General features: G+C 50.9%; 1 protein-coding gene across 1 annotated transcript in view; it reads left to right on the top strand.

The window, feature by feature from the left end:
• MTCL2 (microtubule crosslinking factor 2) overlaps positions 1–19737 on the top strand; it is an 81521-nt gene that overhangs the window by 29455 nt on the left and 32329 nt on the right. Inside the window, exons 3-5 of the mRNA XM_017859094.1 lie at positions 5094–5252; positions 16898–16960; positions 18102–19283. Coding sequence (XP_017714583.1) covers positions 5094–5252; positions 16898–16960; positions 18102–19283 — 1404 coding nt within the window. The remainder of the gene's footprint in view (positions 1–5093; positions 5253–16897; positions 16961–18101; positions 19284–19737) is intronic.

Below are 19737 nucleotides of genomic sequence, written 5' to 3'. Positions count from 1 at the left end.
TTTTTTTTGAGGCAGAGTCTCGCTCTGTTGCCCAGGCTGGAGTGCAGTGGCCGGATCTCAGCTCACTGCAAGCTCCGCCTTCCGGGTTTACGCCATTCTCCTGCCTCAGCCTCCCAAGTAGCTGGGACTACACGCGCCCGCCACCTCGCCCGGCTAGTTTTGTATTTTTTTTTTTAGTAGAGACGGGGTTTCACCGTGTTAGCCAGGATGGTCTCGATCTCCTGACCTCGTGATCCGCCCGTCTGGGCCTCCCAAAGTGCTGGGATTACAGGCTTGAGCCACCGCGCCCGGCCGCTTTTTTCTTCTTTTTTTGAGATGAAGTCTTGCTCTGTTACCCAGGCTGGAGTGCAGTAGCGTGATCTCGACTCACTGCAACTTCCAGCTCCCGGGTTCAGGCAATTCTCCTGCCTCAGCCTTCCAAGTAGCTGGGATTATAGCACCGTGCCCAGCTAATTTTTGTCTTTTTTTAGTAGAGACGGGGTTTCACCGTGTTGGCCAGTCTGGTCTCGAACTCCTGACCTCAAGTGATCCGCTGGCCTCGGCCTCCTGAAGGGCCAGAATTACAGGCGTGAGCCACCGCGCCCTGCCTTGTTTGGCCCGGCCTTGTTTCTTTGTTTGTTTCTTTCTTTCTTGAAACAGTCTCGCTTTGTTACCCAGGCTGCAGTGCAGTGGCCGATCACAGCTCACTGCAGCCTTGACCTCAAGGGTCTCAAGGCTCTCAAGGGATCCTCCTGCCTCAGCCTCCCAAGTGGCTGATACTACAGGCACACACCGTCATGCCCTGCTTGTTTAAAAAAATTTTATAGGGATGGGAGTCTCCCTGTTTTGCTCAGGCTTGTCTTGAACTCTTGGCCTCAAGCAGTCCTCCTACCTTGACCTCCCAAAGTATTGGAATTACAGGCATCAGCCACCATGCCCGGCCAGGGGCTGCTCTTTTGTGAGAGCTCCCATCCCTCTCCCTGAGGATCAGGATGACAGAGGCCCATGAGCCGAGGGGCCTGATGCCTGGTGAGCAGGGACTGGAGGCTGCTAGTTGCACTTGGCAGGAGCCAGGCCCTAGTGCTGTAAACAGTGACTTCATGGCTGAGTGCATTTGTTTGTGCTTTGGGGATTTGCCCTGGTTTCCGGAAGCCGCAGCTGCCGCGCCTCCCTTAGCATCTCAACCCGCCTACCTTGAGGGTAGCTGGGAGGATCAAATGAGACAGACACGTGGGGCCCTTCAAGCGCCTGACACAGTAAGCCCACTGTTGGGGTTTATTATTAATACTTTTATTGTTGATGTTAATGTAATGTGTTTTCACGCATTGGGCCTATACGGCAGGATCAGGTTGAGAGTGAGACTTCAGAGTTGACCCACTCGATTTCAAACCTTGGTTCTATAGCCTTCCTAGCTGTGTGACCTTGGGAAGTGACCTTTCCTTTCTGAGCCTCAGAATGGGGATAATAATCAAAGTGCTTCCCAATGGGATGAAAAGCACGTGGTGACCCCCCCCCCGCCCGGGGAATGTGCTAACTGATTCTGTGAATCAATTGTGAGGGCCGAGGGGTCCCAGGACCACTGAGGCTCACTGAGGAGCAGGGACGAGGCCAGGCCACAGTGCTCCTGCCTCCTAGTCTGGCTGCCTGGAGTTGTGGTTTTTTTTGTTTTTGTTTTTTTTCTTTTTCTGAGACAAAGTCTTGCTCTGTTGCCCAGGCTGGAGTGCAGTGGCGCCATCTCAGCTCACTGCAACCTCCGTCTCCTGGGTTCGAGCAATTCTCCCGTCTCAGCCTCCCAAAGTGTTGGGATTACAGGCGTGAGCCACCGTGCCCGGCCTGTGCTTTCTTTTGATATAGCAGCCATCAGGGGAAGAGAGTAAATAGGAAAGGGATTCCAAGGAGAATGGGGCAGAAGAGAACTGGGGAATCATGGAGGAGATGGGAGGGGATGAAATTCACAGAGTTGTTCATGAACCCCAGAGGATCCAGAAATCCACATGGATTGTGACTTCTTGATGGGAACTGGTAGCCTCCCCAGGTGGAGGACATGGTGGAAACACAGCATCCCCGCAGGTGGAGAGGAGCTGGCCCAGATGGGAGCTCATTTGAGAGAGGAGCCCTCACCCCAGCCAGGAGTGCAGCCCTTCCCAGACAGTGGGTGGAGTTGGCATTTGAGGGCAGCTGCCACTCCCCATGTATATTCAGTCATTCACTTGTTCATCTCCCTCTCTTTTCACTTGTTGGACCCTTGGATTTATTTGTTCATCCAACAAGCATTTATTAGGCACTTAGTGTGTGCCTGACACTGTGCTGCTGCTGGGACACATAGATGTGAATGAGGCCAAGTACGTCTGCGGCCTTGATCTCTGTACCCCACCGCTCCTGCCTCAAGTGCTTAAGCAGGATGAATGAGTGAGGAGTGAGTGAGTGAATGGAGAGTTGATCAGGACAGGGGCTTACTGGGTGACCTAACCAGCCCCAAACCAGGGACCATGTTTAAATAACTTGTACTGGGTCACATAGCCAGTAAATGCTGGAATGGGCTTGAATCTAGTTTTCCAATCTGCAAAGCCCTTGTTCTGATACTGAGGGGTTGTTCTCCCCACTTATGGATGAGGAAGATCTGGTGCCCAGAGAGGCTGTGGGAGGAGCCTCGTGGTCCCGCTCCTGGCTGTCCTACGAGATCCTCAGGGGCAGAAAGAGGCAGTGGCAATGGAGGGAGGGAGAGGCCATGCCTGGTTTCCTTTCGGTCGTTGTTTTTCCTAGCCTGACTCATACACTGCCAAGGGGGCTGTGCCGAGCTGGGCTTGGGCCCAGGCAGAAGACAGAGCCAGGGAGGGCCCTCTTCCCTTCCGGCAGGGAGGAGGCACCACAGTCATTTCCGAGACCAGCAGGCACAGGGCGCTGGGCTCTCTGCCCCACATGGAGTTCCTGCTAGAGAAACCCGGGCACCTCTGGGAGACCCTGGGCAATACCGGCCCCTCAGCCAAACCCCTGGGGCTTCCAGCCCAGCTCAGCCCACACTGGCTTTGCATGACACTGAGCGAGTCACTTCTGCTCTGACCTCCAGTTTCCTTGTAAAATGGGGGTAAGATTGGGGTGAAGATGGGTGAGTTTGGCATGCAGTAAGTCTTCACCAAACAGTAGTTCCCAGCCTACACAGTGATGAAGTCTGGTTGCAATTTCCCAGCTCAGAAGAGCCTTCCATCCTCATCCCTGCAGGCCTCCTTTCCTGACCTCCCTCAACCAGCCAGCAGGGAACAGAACAGAGGGTGTCTGCCAGGAATGGGGTGCTGTTGCTACAGAGTCCTGGACCAGGATCAGAGATTGCAGCTCCTCTATCTTCTTTCTGTAGGGATGACTTGGACATCTGCCTGCCCTTTGTCATTTCGGGCCTGTTCTACATCCCAGACAACTAGATACAGGTCTCAGGGTCACACTGTGACCTCCAGCCATCATGCCCTTCTCTGGGCTTCAGCTCCTTGGAGCAGCAGCCACCAGTCACCCAGAACTCACTGTGCAGGCCCCAGGCCAAGGCTTTTGTGCAGTAGCTGGTTCAATTATCCTGTCAGGCTTGTAAGTTTGATCCTGTTATTACTGTGTTCACTTTATAGTTGAGGAGACTGAGGTGCAGAGAGGGAAATTGACTTGCCCAGGACTACAGGCTGGTCACTGGCAGAGATGGGATTCAGTGGTCTGGGCCCATCTTGCTCTGGGTTTCCACTGCAGCTTAATCCCCTCTCTGTTTTGTTTTGTGTTTAGGAGATAGGGTCTTGCTCTGTTGCCCAGGCTAGAATGCAGTGGCACAATCATAGCTCGCTGCAACCTTGAACTCCAGGGCCCAAGTGATTCTTCCATCTTGGCTTCCTGAGTAGCTGGGCCTGTAGGTGTGTGCCACCATGCCAAGCTAACTTTTGGGTTTTTTGTAGAGGTGGGGTCTTGCTATGTTCCCCAGGCAGATCTCGAATTCCTGGGCTCAAGCGATCCTCCTGTCTCAGGCCTCTCAAAGTGTGGGATTACAAGTGTGAGCTACCGTGTCCAGCCCCTCAAAGTGTTGGGATTACAGGTGTGAGCTACTACTGTACCCGGCTCCTCAGTCTTCTCCCTTTAAGAAAAGCTTCTGGCCCTCCTACAGGCTTTTGTGAGGACTGGGTAAGAGGTGGCTGGGAGAGGCTTTGGAAGTGTGAAGAGCCCAGGTAGCCAGGCACGGTAGCTAATGCCTATAATCTCAGCTACTCAGGAGGCTGAGGCAGGAGGATCCCTTGAGGCCAGAAGTTGAAGATTCTCCTGGACCACATAGTGACACCCTGTTTCTTTTTATTTATTTATTTATTTAGAGACAGAGTTTTACTCTTGTTGCCCAGGCTGGAGTGCAGTGGCATGATTTCGGCTCACTGCAGCCTCTGCCTCCCTGGTTCAAGCAGTTCTCCTGCTTCAGCCTCCCAAAGTGCTGGGATTACAGGCACCTGCCACCACGCCTGGCTAATTTTTTGTATTTTTAGTAGAGATGGGGTTTCACCGTGTTGGCCAGTCTGACCTCGAACTCCTGACCTCAGGTGATCCACCTGCCTCGACCTCCCAAAGTGCTGGGATTACAATTGTGAGCCACCATGCCCGGCTGAGACCCCGTTTCTACAAAAAAATGCAAAAATTAGCCAAGTGTGGTTATGCATACCTGTAGTCCTAGCTATTCGGGAGGCTGAGGTGAGAGGATTGCTTGAACCCTGGAGTTCAAGCCTGCAGTGAGACATCATTGCGCCACAACACTCCAACCTGGAAGACATAGTGAGACCCTGTCTCAAAAAAAAAAAAAAAAGCCCCAGGTAAATGAAAAGGCATTCCTGAGAATAGGGTCTTCCTAGCTTTCTGGGGCTGTGCTGTGATACAGACACTGGGAGCTTGTGGTACCTAGGTTTGGGTTTTGGTTCTGCTGCTTCCTTCATGAGTTTCTTGGTCTCTTTGTGCCTCAGTTTGCTCGTCTGCAGCGTGGCAGTGATGCGATAGGAACCTGTCTGTCTCTGGGGTTGCCCTGCTGTGAATGTCAGGTGGTCAATGGGACTTGCAGTGGGGGCTCTCCTCAGCCTCCTCACAGCCTTCTCTCGCCCACCCCTGCACAGGTCTCTAAGGACATCTCCATGCGGCTGCATAAGGAACTCGAGGTGGTGGAGAAGAAACGGGCGCGGCTGGAGGAGGAGAATGAAGAACTTCGTCAGCGGCTCATCGAGACTGAGCTGGCTAAGCAGGTGCTGCAGACGGAGCTGGAGCGACCGAGAGAGGTGAGGACTTCATGCATCCAGCAGGGCCACCCTAGGGCAGGCGGGCGTATGCAAGCCCCCACAAGCCAGCGTCTCTGCGAGCCCCCACTTGTGGGAAATGGGCAGCTTATGCCTCCCTGGCAAGGTCGTTTATTCGTTCATTCCTCCAGCATGCATTTCCTGAGCACCCCTACTGTGTAAATTGTGTGCTGGACACTAAGGTTACTATGGTGAACAAAATACACCCAGTTCCTGTCCTCAGGGAGCTCACAGGGTAACGAGAGAGAGTCATTCATCAAAGAACCACAGCCACTGTGGGAGGATTCACTGAGAAAACATGCAACAATGTCAGGCATGGGGCTCAGCCCTCTGTGCCTCGGTTTCCTTACCTGTAAAATGGGGCAGTGGTGCCCTGAGTCATTGTGAGGACCAACAGGAATAACGCACGTGTGGAGTGGCTGCAAGAGACTGCCAGGTCTGCCATTTGGTGTGAAGTCAGTGCAGGGGCTGGGTCTCAGGCCGGTGTCTCTGGGGTATTGGTGCTTCCTCAATGTGACCGTGAGACACAATCCTGTCTGTCTTTGTTCATGCCAGTTCCTCCCCCGGCAGACCTCCTCCTCTTGTTGTGTGTTGGGTATACAGTGTGTTATGCGCCCTGCTTGACAGTTTATCTCAAACATTTTCATGCTAGCAAGGTTGCAGTCATGCCCATTTTATGGATGAGCAAACAGCCCCTGAGAGAGGGAGGGATGACCTCAAGGTCATGCAGGGCTGAGGGGGTTCTGCAGAATGCCAGCTAGAAACCATCAACCTAGGTGTCCCTTAAAGGCTGGAATCCCCCCGTTCCAGGGGTCTGTGTTCCAAATGGTCTGGGGTGGCTTCTGGCCCTAGAGGCAGAGCCAGGCCTTAGCTCTCTGCCTGCTGATGAGGTATGAGGATCGTGCATTCTTCCAGGGCACACTCCTCGCTGCAGGCGCTGCCTGCCTTCCTCCCCCAAGGGCGAGCCTGCCAATGTCCCTGGACTGAGACACCACAGCCTGAGGCCAGAACATTCCTCCAGCCATCCTTCCCACTGGGCGTGTTGGTGTGATGTGCCATACCCTCTCAGTGTGCAGGGAGAGGAGGCGTTTGCTGCTAAGGGTGGCTAGCCCCTCCCTTCATTCAGCTGCCCGCTCCCACTGCCTGGCCCATAACACAGAGCACCCTCTTCACACCGTCTTGCTGCTGCTACCCTTGATAGTGAAAAGGGGAGACAATTTCTGAAAGCATCTTAAGGTCACAGTACAAGTGATGAAACTGAGGCTCCAGGAGGATCAACTTGCCTGAGTTCACCCAGCCTGTACTTAGCAGAGATGTGGCTGGAACCCTGAAGCCACTTCCCTTCTCTAAGTCTCAGTTTCTTTATCTGTGACATCAGGATAAGCAAACAAACAAGCAAAGCCTGCATGGTGGCTCACACCTATAATCCCAGCACTTTGGGAGGCCAAGGTGGGCAGATCTCTTGAGCCTAAGAGTTCAAGACCAGCCTGGGCAACATAGCAAAACCCTGTCTCTATAAAGAATGCAAAAATTAGGCAGGCTTGGTGGTGCCTGCCTGTAGTCCCAGCTACTTAGGAGGTGGAGGCTGTAGTGAGGTGAGATTGTACCACTGCACTCCAGCCTGGGAGACAGAGTGAGACCCTGTCTCAAAAAAAAAAAAAAAAATAAAAGGGGTCCAGTCACAGTAGCTCACGCCTATAATCCCAGCACTTTGGGAGGCCGAGATGGGTGGATCACCTGAGGTCAGGAGTTCGAGACCAGCCTAGCCAACATGGCAAAATCCTGTGTCTACTAAAAATACAAAAAAAAAAATTTAGCTGGGCGTGGTGGCGGGCACCTGTAATCCCAGGTACTTGGGAGGCTGAGGTAGGAGAATCTCTTGAACCCGGGAGGTGGTGGTTGCAGTGAGCCGAGATCACGCCATTGCACTCATTCCAGCCTGGGTGACAAAAGCAAAACTCCGTCTCAAATAAATAAATAAATAAATAATAAATGAAACAGGGTGATAACTGTATGTAGCCTATGAGGTTGTTTAGGATCATTAATAAGATTATGTAACTATGGAATACTATGAAGAAATTTAAAAGAATAAGATGGTATGGCAGTTCCTCAAAAATTAAACAGAACAATCATATGATCCAGCATTCTCACTTCTAGGTATATCCCCAAAAGAATTGAAAGCAGAGACTCAAAGAGATATTTACACATCCGTGTTCAGAGGAGCATAACTCACAATAGCCAGAAGATAGGAGCAACCCAAATGTTCATCAACGGATGAGTGGATGGACATAGTGTAGTGTACATGCGTAATGGAAAACTCTTCAACCTTACGAAGGAATGAAGCTGGCTATGATGGCTCATGCTTGTAATCCCAGCCTTCTGGGAGGCAGAGGTGGGCAGATTGGTTGGGGCCAGGAGTTCAAGATCAACCTGAGCAACGTGGCAAAACCCCATCTCTATAAAAAATGCAAAATTTAGCCAAGCATGGTGGTGCATGCCAGTAGTCCCAGCTACTAGGGAGGTTGAGGTGGGAGGATTGCTTGAGTCCAAGAGGTTGAGGCTTCAGTGAGCTATGGTGGCACCCCTGGACTCTAGCCTGGGCTATAGAGTGAGACCCTGCATCGAGAGGGAGAGGGAGAGGGAGGAAAACAGAACAGAACAGAAAAGACCAGCACTTTGGGAGGCCGAGGCCGGCGGATCATGAGATCCGGAGATCAAGACCATCCTGGCTAACATGGTGAAACCCCGTCTCTACTAAAAATACAAAAAAATTAGTCAGACATGGTGGCAGGCGCCTGTAGTCCCAGCTACTCAGGAGGCTGAGGCAGGAGAATGGTGTGAACCTGGGAGGCGGAGCTTGCAGTGAGCCGAGATTGCGCCCCTGCACTCCAGCCTGGGGGACGGAGCGAGACTCCATCTCAAAAAAAGAAAAGAAAGTATTTGGAATTTATTTGTGAAATTTTAAAAGAGTTTAGACTTGTAAAGAGCTCTTTGTGGTGCCTGGTACAGAGTAGGTGCTCAAGAAACACTGGCTCACATCCCTCTGCGGCTGCTGTCAATGAGGCTGGTCTAGCTCTCCTCACGTGCCCTGTGGTGTCCCAGGCTTGTGCGCAGAAGGCGGGAGCCTGTGTTTATTATTTGCTGTTTATCCTCTCCCTCCTCCCTCTCTTTTCTGACATGGTTTCTATGGAGACGAGGGTCCCTGAGCAATTCTTCTGCCAGAGCCTCAGTCCCATCATCACGATCTGCCGTTGCCATCCTGACAGGCTGCCGAAGTGGTGCTGTCACCCGGCTGGGAACAGGAGCCTCTGGCCTGAGCTGATGTGGTTGCCATGGAGACAGCTCTCTGCTAGAGAGAAGGGAGGTGGCAGGCCCTGGCCGAGGGCTGCAGTGGCACTGTTGCCCAGCTACCCCTCTTCCAGTGTCACACCCCTCCTTGTGTTTTAGGCAGAAAGCCAATACGAGTGTTGACGTGATTTATTATGGTATAGCTGCTGTGTCTGAGCCCTCACTCTGTGCCAGGCACCGCACAAGTCTTGACCACACCAGCACATTTAACCCTCCAAGCACCTTCCCATGGACATGGTGTGGTTGTCTTATTTTATAGGTGCCACTGTTTGTTGGCAATTTTAAAATCATGATTTAATTCCCGTATCATACAATTCACCATTTAAAAGTACACAGTTCAGGCTGGGTGCGGTGGCTCACGACTGTAATCCCAGCACTTTGGGAGGCTGAGGTGGGTGGATCACCTGAGGTCAGGAGTTCGAGACCAGCCTGACCAACATGATGAAACCCCATCTCTACTAAAAATACAAAAATTAGACGGGTTTGGTGGTGGGCGCCTGTAATCCCAGCTACCTGGGAGGTTGAGATAGGAGGAGAATTGCTTGAACCCGGGAGCTGGAGGTTGCAGTGAGCCGACATCCCATCATTGCACTCCAGCCTGGGCAACAGAGCAAAACTGTGTCTCAAAAAAAAAAAAAGTGTACAATTCAGACCAGGCATAGCACTTTGGGAGGCCGAGGCAGGACGATTGCTCGAGCCCAGGAGTTTGAGACCAGCCTGGGCAATATAGTAAGACCCCCATCTCTACAAAAATTTTAAAAATTAGCTGGACATGTTGGCACAAGCCTGTTGTTCCAGCTACTCAAGAGGCTGAGGTGGGAGAATTACTTGAGCTTGGGAAACGGAGGTTTCAGTGAGCCGAGATCACGCCAGTGTACTCCAGTCTGGGTGACAGAGCGAGACCTTGTCTGAAAAAATAATAATAAAAATAAAAACAACAAAAAAGTGTACAATTCAGTGATTTTTATTATATTCATGATGTTGTGTAGCGTCACTTTTATCTAATTCCAGAACATTTCCATGGCCCCAAAAAGTAACCTCATGCCTGTGAACAGTCACTCCCCACTCCCCCTTTCCCTCTTGTCCCCAGCAACCACTCGTCCGCTTTGTGTCTCTGGATTTGTCTGTTCTGGATGCTTCATCCAAATGGAGTCTTTGGTGACTGGCTTCTTTTACTTAGCATCAGGTTTTCAAGGTTTATCCATCCATGTTGAAGAATGTAGCAGGACCTCATTCCTCTTTATGGCTGAGTAATCATCCATTGTGTGGGTATATAACCACATTAGATTTGTCCATTTATCTGGGTTGTTTTGGCTACTATGAATAATGCTGCTGGGAACATTCATGTGCGCATTTCTGAGATTCTGTGTGTGTTCTCTTGTGTAGATCCAGGGAGTAGAACCGCAGGATGTAGACTCGACTGGGGAAAGACAAAGATGGGATTCAAACCCAGGACTCCACATCTCCCAAACTCACACTGACTTTTCTGGTGTTGCTCCTACACTCCTTGCCCCACACTTGCTTTCCTAGGACCCTGTTGTGTCTTCAGAATCCTGGAAGAGGCTGCCCACTCCAGTGACTGCTTCCCTCCCTGGCACAGCCTTCTCATCCAGATTTCCTACCTGGTGGGCTAGGAAGGGGCTGATAGTTCAAAGCCCGGTTCTACCTTTTTTCCGGCTTTGGCACTTAGTCGCAAGTGACTGTAACCTTTGGGGAAATGATATAACTGCTCTAGTGCTTAGTTTGTTTATTTATTTTATTATTATTATTGGGGGAGACAAGAGTCTTGCTGTGTCACTCAGGCTAGAGTGTAGTGGCACGATCATGGCTTGTTGCAGCCTCACACTTCCGGGCTCAAGAGATCCTCCCGCCTCACCATCCCAAGTTGCTGGGACTATAGGTGCACGCCACCACATCTGGCTAATTTTGTAATTTTTAAAGAGATGGGGTCTCTCGCTATGTTGCCCAGGCTGGTCTCAAACTCCTGGACTCAAGTGATCTGCCCGCCTCGGCTTCCCAAAGTTCTGGGATTACAGGCATGAGCCATCGTACCCAACCCAGTTTGTTTATTTATAAAATTGGAATATTATCCCTACTTCTCAGAGATGTTTGTGAAAATTAAACAAGACAAGCAAGTAAAGTGCTTAACACAGACTAAGGACTTATTATTTTCGTTACTGCCACAACCACCGTGAGGGCTGCGGGTCTGGAGAAGCATTTGCCTTAGTTAAATAAATACATTTCTGCTGCCTCTGGCAAGGAGCTCTCTGTCTAGAGCTGCCAGTTGCCCGGGAAAAGAGCAGCTACGTTGCCAATCTTCACGTGCAGTTGGCTCCATCTGTCCTTGTGACATTTGATTTGGGGCCAATGTTTAAACCACTCTTTGTTTTCTTCCCCAAATGATCTCTCCCTAACCAAGAGTCACATGGCCTCTCTCTGTGGCCATTTCAGCCACTCTGGAGGAAGAATGAGCCTAAATCTTTGAGGTGCACCCCCAACCCTGGTTTCCTTCTAGAATCTAGAGTAGGCCAGGCACAGTGGCTTTTATCTGTAATCCCAACGCTTTGGGAGGTCGAGGCAGGTGGATCACTTGGGTTCAGGAGTTTGAGACCAGCCTGGGCAACATGGTGACATCCAGTTCCTACAAAAAATACAAAAAAGTAGCCAGATGTGGTTGGTGCACGCCTGTAGTCTCAGCTGGTCAGGAGGCTGAGGCATGACAATTGCTTGAACCTGGGAGGCAGAGGTTGCAGTGAGCCGAGATCATGCCACTGTACTCCAGCCTGGGTAACAGAGTGAGACCCTGTCTCAAAAAAAAAAAAAAATCAAGAGTAAATTTTGTACCTGAAGCACAGTCTATGCTTTCAGTGAGACCTTTCCAAACATCTCCTCCAGATTTGGTGAAAATCTGCCCCGCTGTTTTGGCAGAAGGTTCATTTTGTTCCTTGGAAGGTTGGCCTTTGTTTCTTGGCCAAAGTGGGGCAGGAAGGTGTTTGAGTGCAGAGGCCCCTCCAGAGCCGTGCTCAGGCAGCTCTCTCCTGGGCTGAAGGAAAGACAAGGGAGAACATAGCTCAGGCTTCTCCTAGAAGCCTGTAGACCAGGGATGCTTGGAGGCACCACCCTGGCTGCTCAAAGACAGCCTTATGAGTTGCTGGCGAGTGGGGAAGCCCCTGTTGCATGCCAGGCCACAGTTTGTCCTCGGGGCTGGGCATGTCCCCGGGCCTTGCGACTGCATTCCTGCTGGTGTCCAGGCACCACCCTGCCCTGTTCCACCCTCTCAAGGCCCAGAGCCAGAACATCTGCCTCTTGGGCAGAGACTGACTTCATCCCTGGGGGCTCCACAAAGGGGCTCTGACAGGCCCTGGCTTTCTTGAGGGGTGGCAGCCCCCCAGCCGCCTGGCCAGCTACTGCCCTGCAGAGGGGAGGAAGGTCTTTGTGCACTCTGAGTCCGCCTTGTTTTCCCTCCAGAATGGCAGGGCTGTGTGGGAACCCACATGGCTTAGGTAAGGTGGAGGAAGTGTCAGGCCCCACAGAAAAGGGTGGAACTCGTCTCCTCTGCCCACTGCCCTGCTTTCTGGTGAGATTCAAGCCACTCAGCTCATTCACACCTTTTCTCTGCCTGCTAGAAAGGTGTTTGGTGACTTCTTGGGGAAAGTATATTTTAAAAACCTTTTATAATGACTTTTCCCTTCCCCACAATAGGTAGTAGTACATACTTAGCAAGCAGAAAAAGATTAGAAGATTCAAATAAGCCATAGGGAATTTCTGTGTGGATGGGGAGGTGCATATACTTCCAATAAGTTTTTCTATGTATACATATATGTGTATTTAAATGTAAATGTGAATATGCTTTTTTTCTTTTTTGGAGACAAGGTCTGGCTCTATTGCCCAGGCTGGAGTGCAGGGATGTGATCTTGGCTCAGTGTAACCTCTGCCTCCCAGGCTTAAGTGATTCTTCCACTTCAGCCTCCCAAGTAGCTAGGACTACAGGCACGTGCCACAACACCCAGCTAAGAATATGCATTTTGTTTGTTTTGTTTTGTTTTATTTTGTTTTGAGACGGAGTTTCGCTCTTGTTGCCCAGGCTAGAATGCAATGGCGCCATCTCAGCTCACTGCCACCTCTGCCTCCTGGGTTCAAGTGATTCTCCTGCCTTAGCCTCCCAAGTAGCTGGGATTACAGGCATGCACCACTAATTTTTTTTTTTGTATTTTTAGTAGAGACAGGGTTTCTCCATGTTGGTTAGGCTGGTCTTGAACTCCCGACTTCAGGTGATCCACCCGCCTCAGCCTCCCAAAGTGCTGGGATTATAGGCGTGAGCCACCGCATCTGGCCAGAATATGCATTTTTTTTTTTATCTAAAAAAGTAATACAAACTCAGTGAAGCAAAAATATCATTAGAAAAACACACAGATGCATACCTAGCATACCTCTAAGGACAAGCTGCAGCGCTCTAGTTACGTTGGTTGCCTTGGGCGGGATAACTGGGTGACTGGGTTCACTATATTCTTTTATGTACTTTTTGAATGTTGAACCATGTGACTTTGTTATCTATTCAAAAATAATAGAAATAATAAAACCCTTACATTATAGAAGAAAGCCTTCAGTTCGACTCCTCAGCCGGACCCAGCATCAGCAGTTTGCTTTGTATCTTTCCAGGCCTTTCTCTAGTCTCATACAATGCAGGTTTCTATAGATTTTGAAACTCTTTTTTTTGAGACAGTCTTGTTCTGTTGCCCAGGCTGGAGTGCAGTGGTATGATCTCAGCTCACTGCAACCACTGCCTCACGGGTTCAACCAAGTCTCCTGCCTCAGTTTCCCTAGTAGCTGGGATTACAGGCGCCTGCCACCACTCCCGGCTAATTTTTTGTATTTTTAGTAGAGATGCATTTTCACTATGTTGGCCAGGCTGGTCTCAAACTCCTGGCCTCAGGTGATCCACCCGCATCCGCCTCCACAAGTGCTGGAATTACAGGCGTGAGCCACCACACCCAGCCATTTCTTTCTTCCTTTCTTTCTTTTCTTTCTTTTCTTTGTTTTCTTTCTTTTCTTTCTTTTTTTGAAACGGAGTTTCATTCTTGTTGCCCAGGCTGGAGTGCAATGGCACGCTCTCGGCTCACTGCAACCTCTGCCTCCCAAGTAGCTGTGATTACAGGCATGTGCCACCACGCCTGGCTGATTTTGTATTTTTCGTAGAGACAGGGTTTCTGCATGTTGCTAGTCTCGAACTCCTGATCTCAGGTGATCCGCCCGCCTCAGCCTCCCAAAGTGCTGGGATTACAGGCGTGAGCCACTGCACCCAGCCTCTTTCTTCTTTCTATGGCTGAGTAAATATTCTGTTGTGTGGATAGACCACATTTTTTTTTATCCATTCTAAAGTTAGTGGACATATTTGGGTTATAGGTTTTGTTTTGCTGGTTACTTCTTTCCCTTAACAGAGTGTCTGGGAGACTTTCCCATGTCAGTGAATCTCATGATCGCTCAGTCCTTTGAATGGCTTTTAGGTGATCTCATTCATTCACATGTGATGCCTGACCCCTTGGTACCTGTGGAGACCCCTGGTTCTCCTCTCTGTCACTTCACTTCCTTCCTCCAGGGAGTCTGCGGTCCTTGGCGGGGCTCTGGTCACCCAATCCATGGTCCAATGTTATAAATGAGAAAATGGAATTTCAGGGAGAGGAAAGGGTTCACCCAGGGATCATAAACTCAGGGTCGCAAGGGCCCCAGGGTTCAACTCCCAGCTGAGGCCACAGCCCTTCCCACTCAGCTTGTAATAGGCGGGCCCAGATCGTTCCATAGCCTGATGGTCTGAGCCCAGAGCCCCCACCTTGCACTCTGCACGGGGTCTGCTTCTGTGTGCCCTGTCCAGGGCCCCACTGGCTGCACTTGTCTGCTGCCTCCTGGCTCTTGTGGAAGGACTCGTTTTCTGACCCATAGCCCTGTTTCCTCCTCTTCCCTTCCAGCTTTTGAAAGCTCCCAGGTCAGCACTTCTCAAATACTGGCTCCTGGCTCTTGGCACCCAGCGCCTGAAATATCAGCCTCTGCCTTCCTGCCTCATTTGCATTTCAAAAGGTCTCTTTAGGATTTGACTGGGCTCTCAGATACTCTGTACTTAAGGGTCCATCTGGAGCTCTCCTTGCCTGTCACAGTGGATCACCTGAAAGCATTTAAAAAATACTGACGTCTCAGACCTACCCTAGACCACGAGTTTTTTTTTTGTTTTTTTTTTTTAAGTAATTCTCATGTGTACCAGGTTGAGAACCACTGTGCTAGCTACACTCTGGCCCTCATCAGCAAAGACACATTTTTTCCTACCAACTCTTTGGAATTTGATTAAGAGCTATGTCAAGAACTGGTCCCAGGTGAGCTGTGGGTGTGCTGTGAGACCTTGGACAAGTCCCTGCCCCTCTCTCTTGATTTCAGAAAAATGGGACTCGGATTAGATCAGTGGCTGTCACTTTCAGGGATGGGGTGTGAGAGGCGGGCATGGGAGCAAGCGTGTATCCAAATCAGCTGGGGCCATTTTCAGAAATATACCAGCCCACCTTGAAAAGTCAAAACAACCTGTAAGCATGATTTTATACATACACCACCACCATGAATCACCCCTCCTCTCTTGGGAGGAAGTGCTCAATAGAATCGTGCATCTAATTGAATGACCTCTTTAAACATTGAGAAACTTCAGTAATTGTTATTGTAACATTTCCTCCAGTTCCCTCTGTAGGGCTTGTGCCATTTGGCATTCTTGCCAACAATTTATGAACCTTTTTGTTTCTCCATAGCTTCAGCAATAGAATATGTCGTCAGATATTTGGATTTTTGCCAGTCTGATAGGTGAGAAACGGTATCTCAGTGTAATTTTAATTTGCATTTATCTAACAGGAGCGGGGTTGAATATCTTCTTGTGCCTTGATATCTTCGTGTGCCATGATCCATTTGCCTTTCTTTTCCTGTGAACTGGTTTTCGTATCTCTAGCCTATTTTCCTACAGGTCTGTTTGTGAAACTCTTTTAATGCTCTGTTTGTGAAACTCTTTCCATATTTAGGGTATCAACCCTTTGTTGGTGTTATACATTACAGATATTTTTTCAGAGTTTGTCATTTATGTTTTTACTTTTCTTAGGGTGTTTTTATTTCCATGCAGAATTTGCTTGTGTAATCAAATGTATCTATATTTTCCTCTATTGCTTCTGGATTTTAAACATCTTATTTTTTTGAGGCAGAGTCCTGCTGTGTTGCCCAGGCTGGTCTCAAACTCCTCAACGCAAGCAATCCTCTCACCTCAGCCTCCCAAAGTACTGGGATTACAGGCATGAGTCACTATGCCTGGCCAGCTTCTGGATTTGTTTTTTGAGACAGGGTCTTGCTATGTTGCCCAGGCTGGTCTCGAACTCTTGGCCTCAGGCAATCCTCCTGGCTTAGCCTCCCAAAGTGTTGGATTACAGGCATGAGCTACCATATCCAGCCCTCATATTCATTTTATCCATTAGTATTCATTCTAAATTAAAGTTCCCACTAGGTGTCAGTTTCACGAGGACAGGATTTTCTCTGAGGTGGAGATTTGCCTACCGAGCTTTATGGAAGAGTCTCTTTGGGAACAACACCACAGGGAGTGAGGCAGAGCTGGAAGCTGAATTACGCCAGTGATCCCAGTAGATCCCATGGGGAGCTCTGGAGCTAGGATGGCCCTCCCTGTAGAGCTGAGGCAAGAGGTCATGGACCCGTCCCTGGATGTGGGCTCCATCCACGGATGGCACCTGCCCTTGGACAAGGTGGTTCCCCTCAACCAATGGCTGCCACTGGGAGGGGTACTCAGCTTTGAGGTCTTAGCTCTGGCAATGAGTGTCTCAGTTCCGAAGCGGAATCTGGGCAAAGCACCACAACATCCTCCCTGGTTCACTGCTGTGTTCTGTACACCTACCTACCTGGCGCATGATAGGTGCTCAGGAAATCCTTTGATGAAAGACAAGCAAGAACAGAAACACAGCTTTCCAAGTCTTAGCCGAGGCCAACTGGGTCACACATGGGAATGGGCTACAGGGGAGGAGCCCTGAGCAGGTGTTTTCAGAATCATCTCCAGTGTTTCTGGCCTGTCTCCCATTGCTGCTCACTGGGTGATCTGGAGGGCTCCTCTTACTCAACAGTCAATGCCGTCAGGTTGGGGTGGCCTGGGGACTGGGGCCCTCCCTGGACCCTGGGCACTGTGACAGCTATCTGCATGTGCATCACCCTGTGAACTTTCAGTCCTGACTTTTTTTTTTTTTTAATTCTCTCTTCAGCATTCCTTGAAGAAAAGAGGAACCCGCTCCTTGGGGAAGGCCGATAAGAAGCCTTCAGTGCAGGTAATTCCCAGCAGCCCCCGTAGGAAGGTTTTATTCTGAAGACCTGAGCCTGACTCTAAGTGGCCTGGGGATCCCATATTCTGCCCTGTCCTCCCCTTGATCATTTTCTTTTCTTCCTTTCTTCCTTTCTTCCTTCCTTCCTTCCTGTCTTTCTTTCTTTCTTTCTTTTTTTTTTTTTTTGAGACAGAGTCTCACTCTCTTGCCCAGGCTGCAGTGCAGTGGCACAATCTCAGCTCACTGCAACCTCTACCTCCCAGGTTCAAGCGATTTTCATGCCTCAGCCTCCCAAGTAGCTGGGACTACAGGTGTGCACCACCACACCTGGCTAATTTTTGTATTTTTAGTAGAGACAGGGTTTCACCATGCTGGCCAGGCTGGTCTCGAACTCCTAGCCTCAAGCAATCCAGCTGCCTCGGCCTCCCAAAGTGCTGGGATTACAGTTGTGAGCCACTGCGCCCAGCCCCCTTGCTCATTTTCTTAGTTTCACTGCCCACTTTATTTCCCAAAACCACATCCTGAGCCCATGGTTCTTAGATGTTTAGATACTCACTCCCCACCCCAGCCAGGAACTTAGCAAGCAGCCCTACAGTCAAATCCAAAGGTCTAGAGTTGGAGACCAAGGCTTGAATCTTGGCTCTGCCACTTGACTGCCATGTGATTGGGGTGAGTCATTTTGAGTTTCTGGGCTCCATTCCCTATCTATCCCTGTCTTGGGGGTTCATTAGAAGGATTGGATAAAGTACTATGCAGCAAAGGCCACATACCATTAGCTCCTAGTGGTATGGGATTGTCAGAATGCCAGGCCCTTTTCATCCTTAGCTCATTTAATCCCATCTGTGGCTCTGGGAGGGAGGTAATGTTACTGCCGCATTTTACTGATGAAGCTGTAGTAGCAGCAGTTGCTCATCAATATGTCACCTGCTCCTGGACTCCCAGGCTATGTGTGGCGCCCCATCCTTGCTGTCATTTCAACGTCTACCCCTCTACATCTCCCCCGGACCCTTACCTCCTTGAGGGTCTGGCTGTGTCTGATTCACCCCTGTGTTCCCAGCACATAGTTAGTGCTCCCCAAAATGCCGTGGCTGGTACTGAGCCTCTCAGCACTAACCTTCCTGGGTTGTGTCTGTCCCCGTGGCCCCAGGAGGACAGTGCAGACCTGAAATGCCAGCTGCACTTTGCAAAGGAGGAGTCGGCCCTCATGTGCAAGAAGCTCACTAAGCTTGCCAAGGAGAATGACAGCATGAAGGAGGAGCTGCTGAAGTACCGGTCGCTCTATGGGGACCTGGACAGTGCACTGTCAGCGGAGGAGCTGGCCGATGCCCCCCACTCTCGGGAGACCGAGCTGAAGGTGCACCTGAAGCTGGTGGAGGAGGAAGCCAATCTGCTGAGCCGCCGCATCGTGGAGCTGGAGGTGGAGAACCGAGGCCTGCGGGCTGAGATGGACGACATGAAGGATCACGGAGGTGGCTGTGGGGGGCCTGAGGCACGCCTGGCCTTCTCCGCGCTGGGTGGCGGCGAGTGCGGGGAGAGCTTGGCAGAGCTGCGGCGACACCTGCAGTTCGTGGAAGAGGAGGCTGAGCTGCTGCGGCGCTCTTCTGCCGAGCTTGAGGACCAGAACAAGCTGCTGCTGAACGAGCTGGCCAAGTTCCGCTCGGAGCACGAGCTGGACGTGGCGCTGTCGGAGGACAGTTGCTCTGTGCTCAGCGAACCTTCGCAGGAGGAGCTGGCGGCCGCCAAGCTGCAGATCGGCGAGCTCAGCGGCAAGGTCAAGAAGCTGCAGTACGAGAACCGCGTGCTCCTCTCCAACCTCCAGCGCTGTGACCTCGCCTCCTGCCAGAGTACGCGGCCCATGCTGGAGACGGACGCCGAGGCCGGGGACTCTGCCCAGTGTGTGCCTGCTCCCCTGGGCGAGACACACGAGTCCCATGCGGCCCGACTCTGCAGAGCCAGGGAGGCCGAGGCGCTACCTGGGCTGAGGGAGCAGGCTGCCCTGGTCAGTAAGGCCATCGATGTCCTGGTGGCTGATGCCAATGGCTTCTCAGCTAGCCTCCGACTGTGTCTGGACAATGAGTGTGCTGACTTCCGGCTGCACGAGGCCCCCGACAACAGCGAGGGTCCCAGGGACACCAAGCTCATCCATGCCATCCTGGTGCGCCTGAGCGTGCTGCAGCAGGAGCTGAACGCCTTCACGCGGAAGGCAGACGCAGTCCTTGGGGACTCTGTCAAGGAGCAGCAGGAGTCCTTCTCATCACTGCCCCCCTTGGGCTCCCAGGGGCTCTCCAAGGAGATTCTTCTGGCAAAAGACCTTGGCTCAGACTTTCAGGTAAGGTGTCTCATGCACAGATCCTATTATTTATTTTTTTCCTTTGTTTTGTTTTGTTTTTCTTGAGAGAGGGTCTCTCCCTGCTGGCCAGGCTGAAGTGCAGTGGTGCAATCTCAGCTCACTGCAGCCTTGACATCCTGGGCTCTAGCCATTCTCACCCGTCACCCTCCTGAGTACCTGGGACTACAAGTGAGCACCACCACACCCAGCTAATTTTTATTTTTAATTTTTTGAGACGGAGTCACCCAGGCTGGAATGCAGTGGCGTAATTTTGGCTAACTGTAACCTTCAACTCCCAGGTTCAAGCGATTCTACTCCCTTAGCCTCCCAAGTAGCCGTGATTACAGGCGCCCTCTATCACACCTGGCTAATTTTTGTATTTTTAGTAGAGATGGGGTTTCACCATGTTGGCCAGGCTGGTCTCGAACTCCTGACCTCAAGTGATCGGCCCGCC

Source organism: Rhinopithecus bieti, unplaced genomic scaffold (genome assembly GCF_001698545.2).
Source record: "Rhinopithecus bieti isolate Rb0 unplaced genomic scaffold, ASM169854v2 scaffold_38981, whole genome shotgun sequence".
NCBI classification, from domain to species: Eukaryota; Metazoa; Chordata; class Mammalia; order Primates; family Cercopithecidae; genus Rhinopithecus; species Rhinopithecus bieti.
Note: the sequence above shows the minus strand (reverse complement) of the source record. Positions and strands in the feature narration are given on the sequence as shown.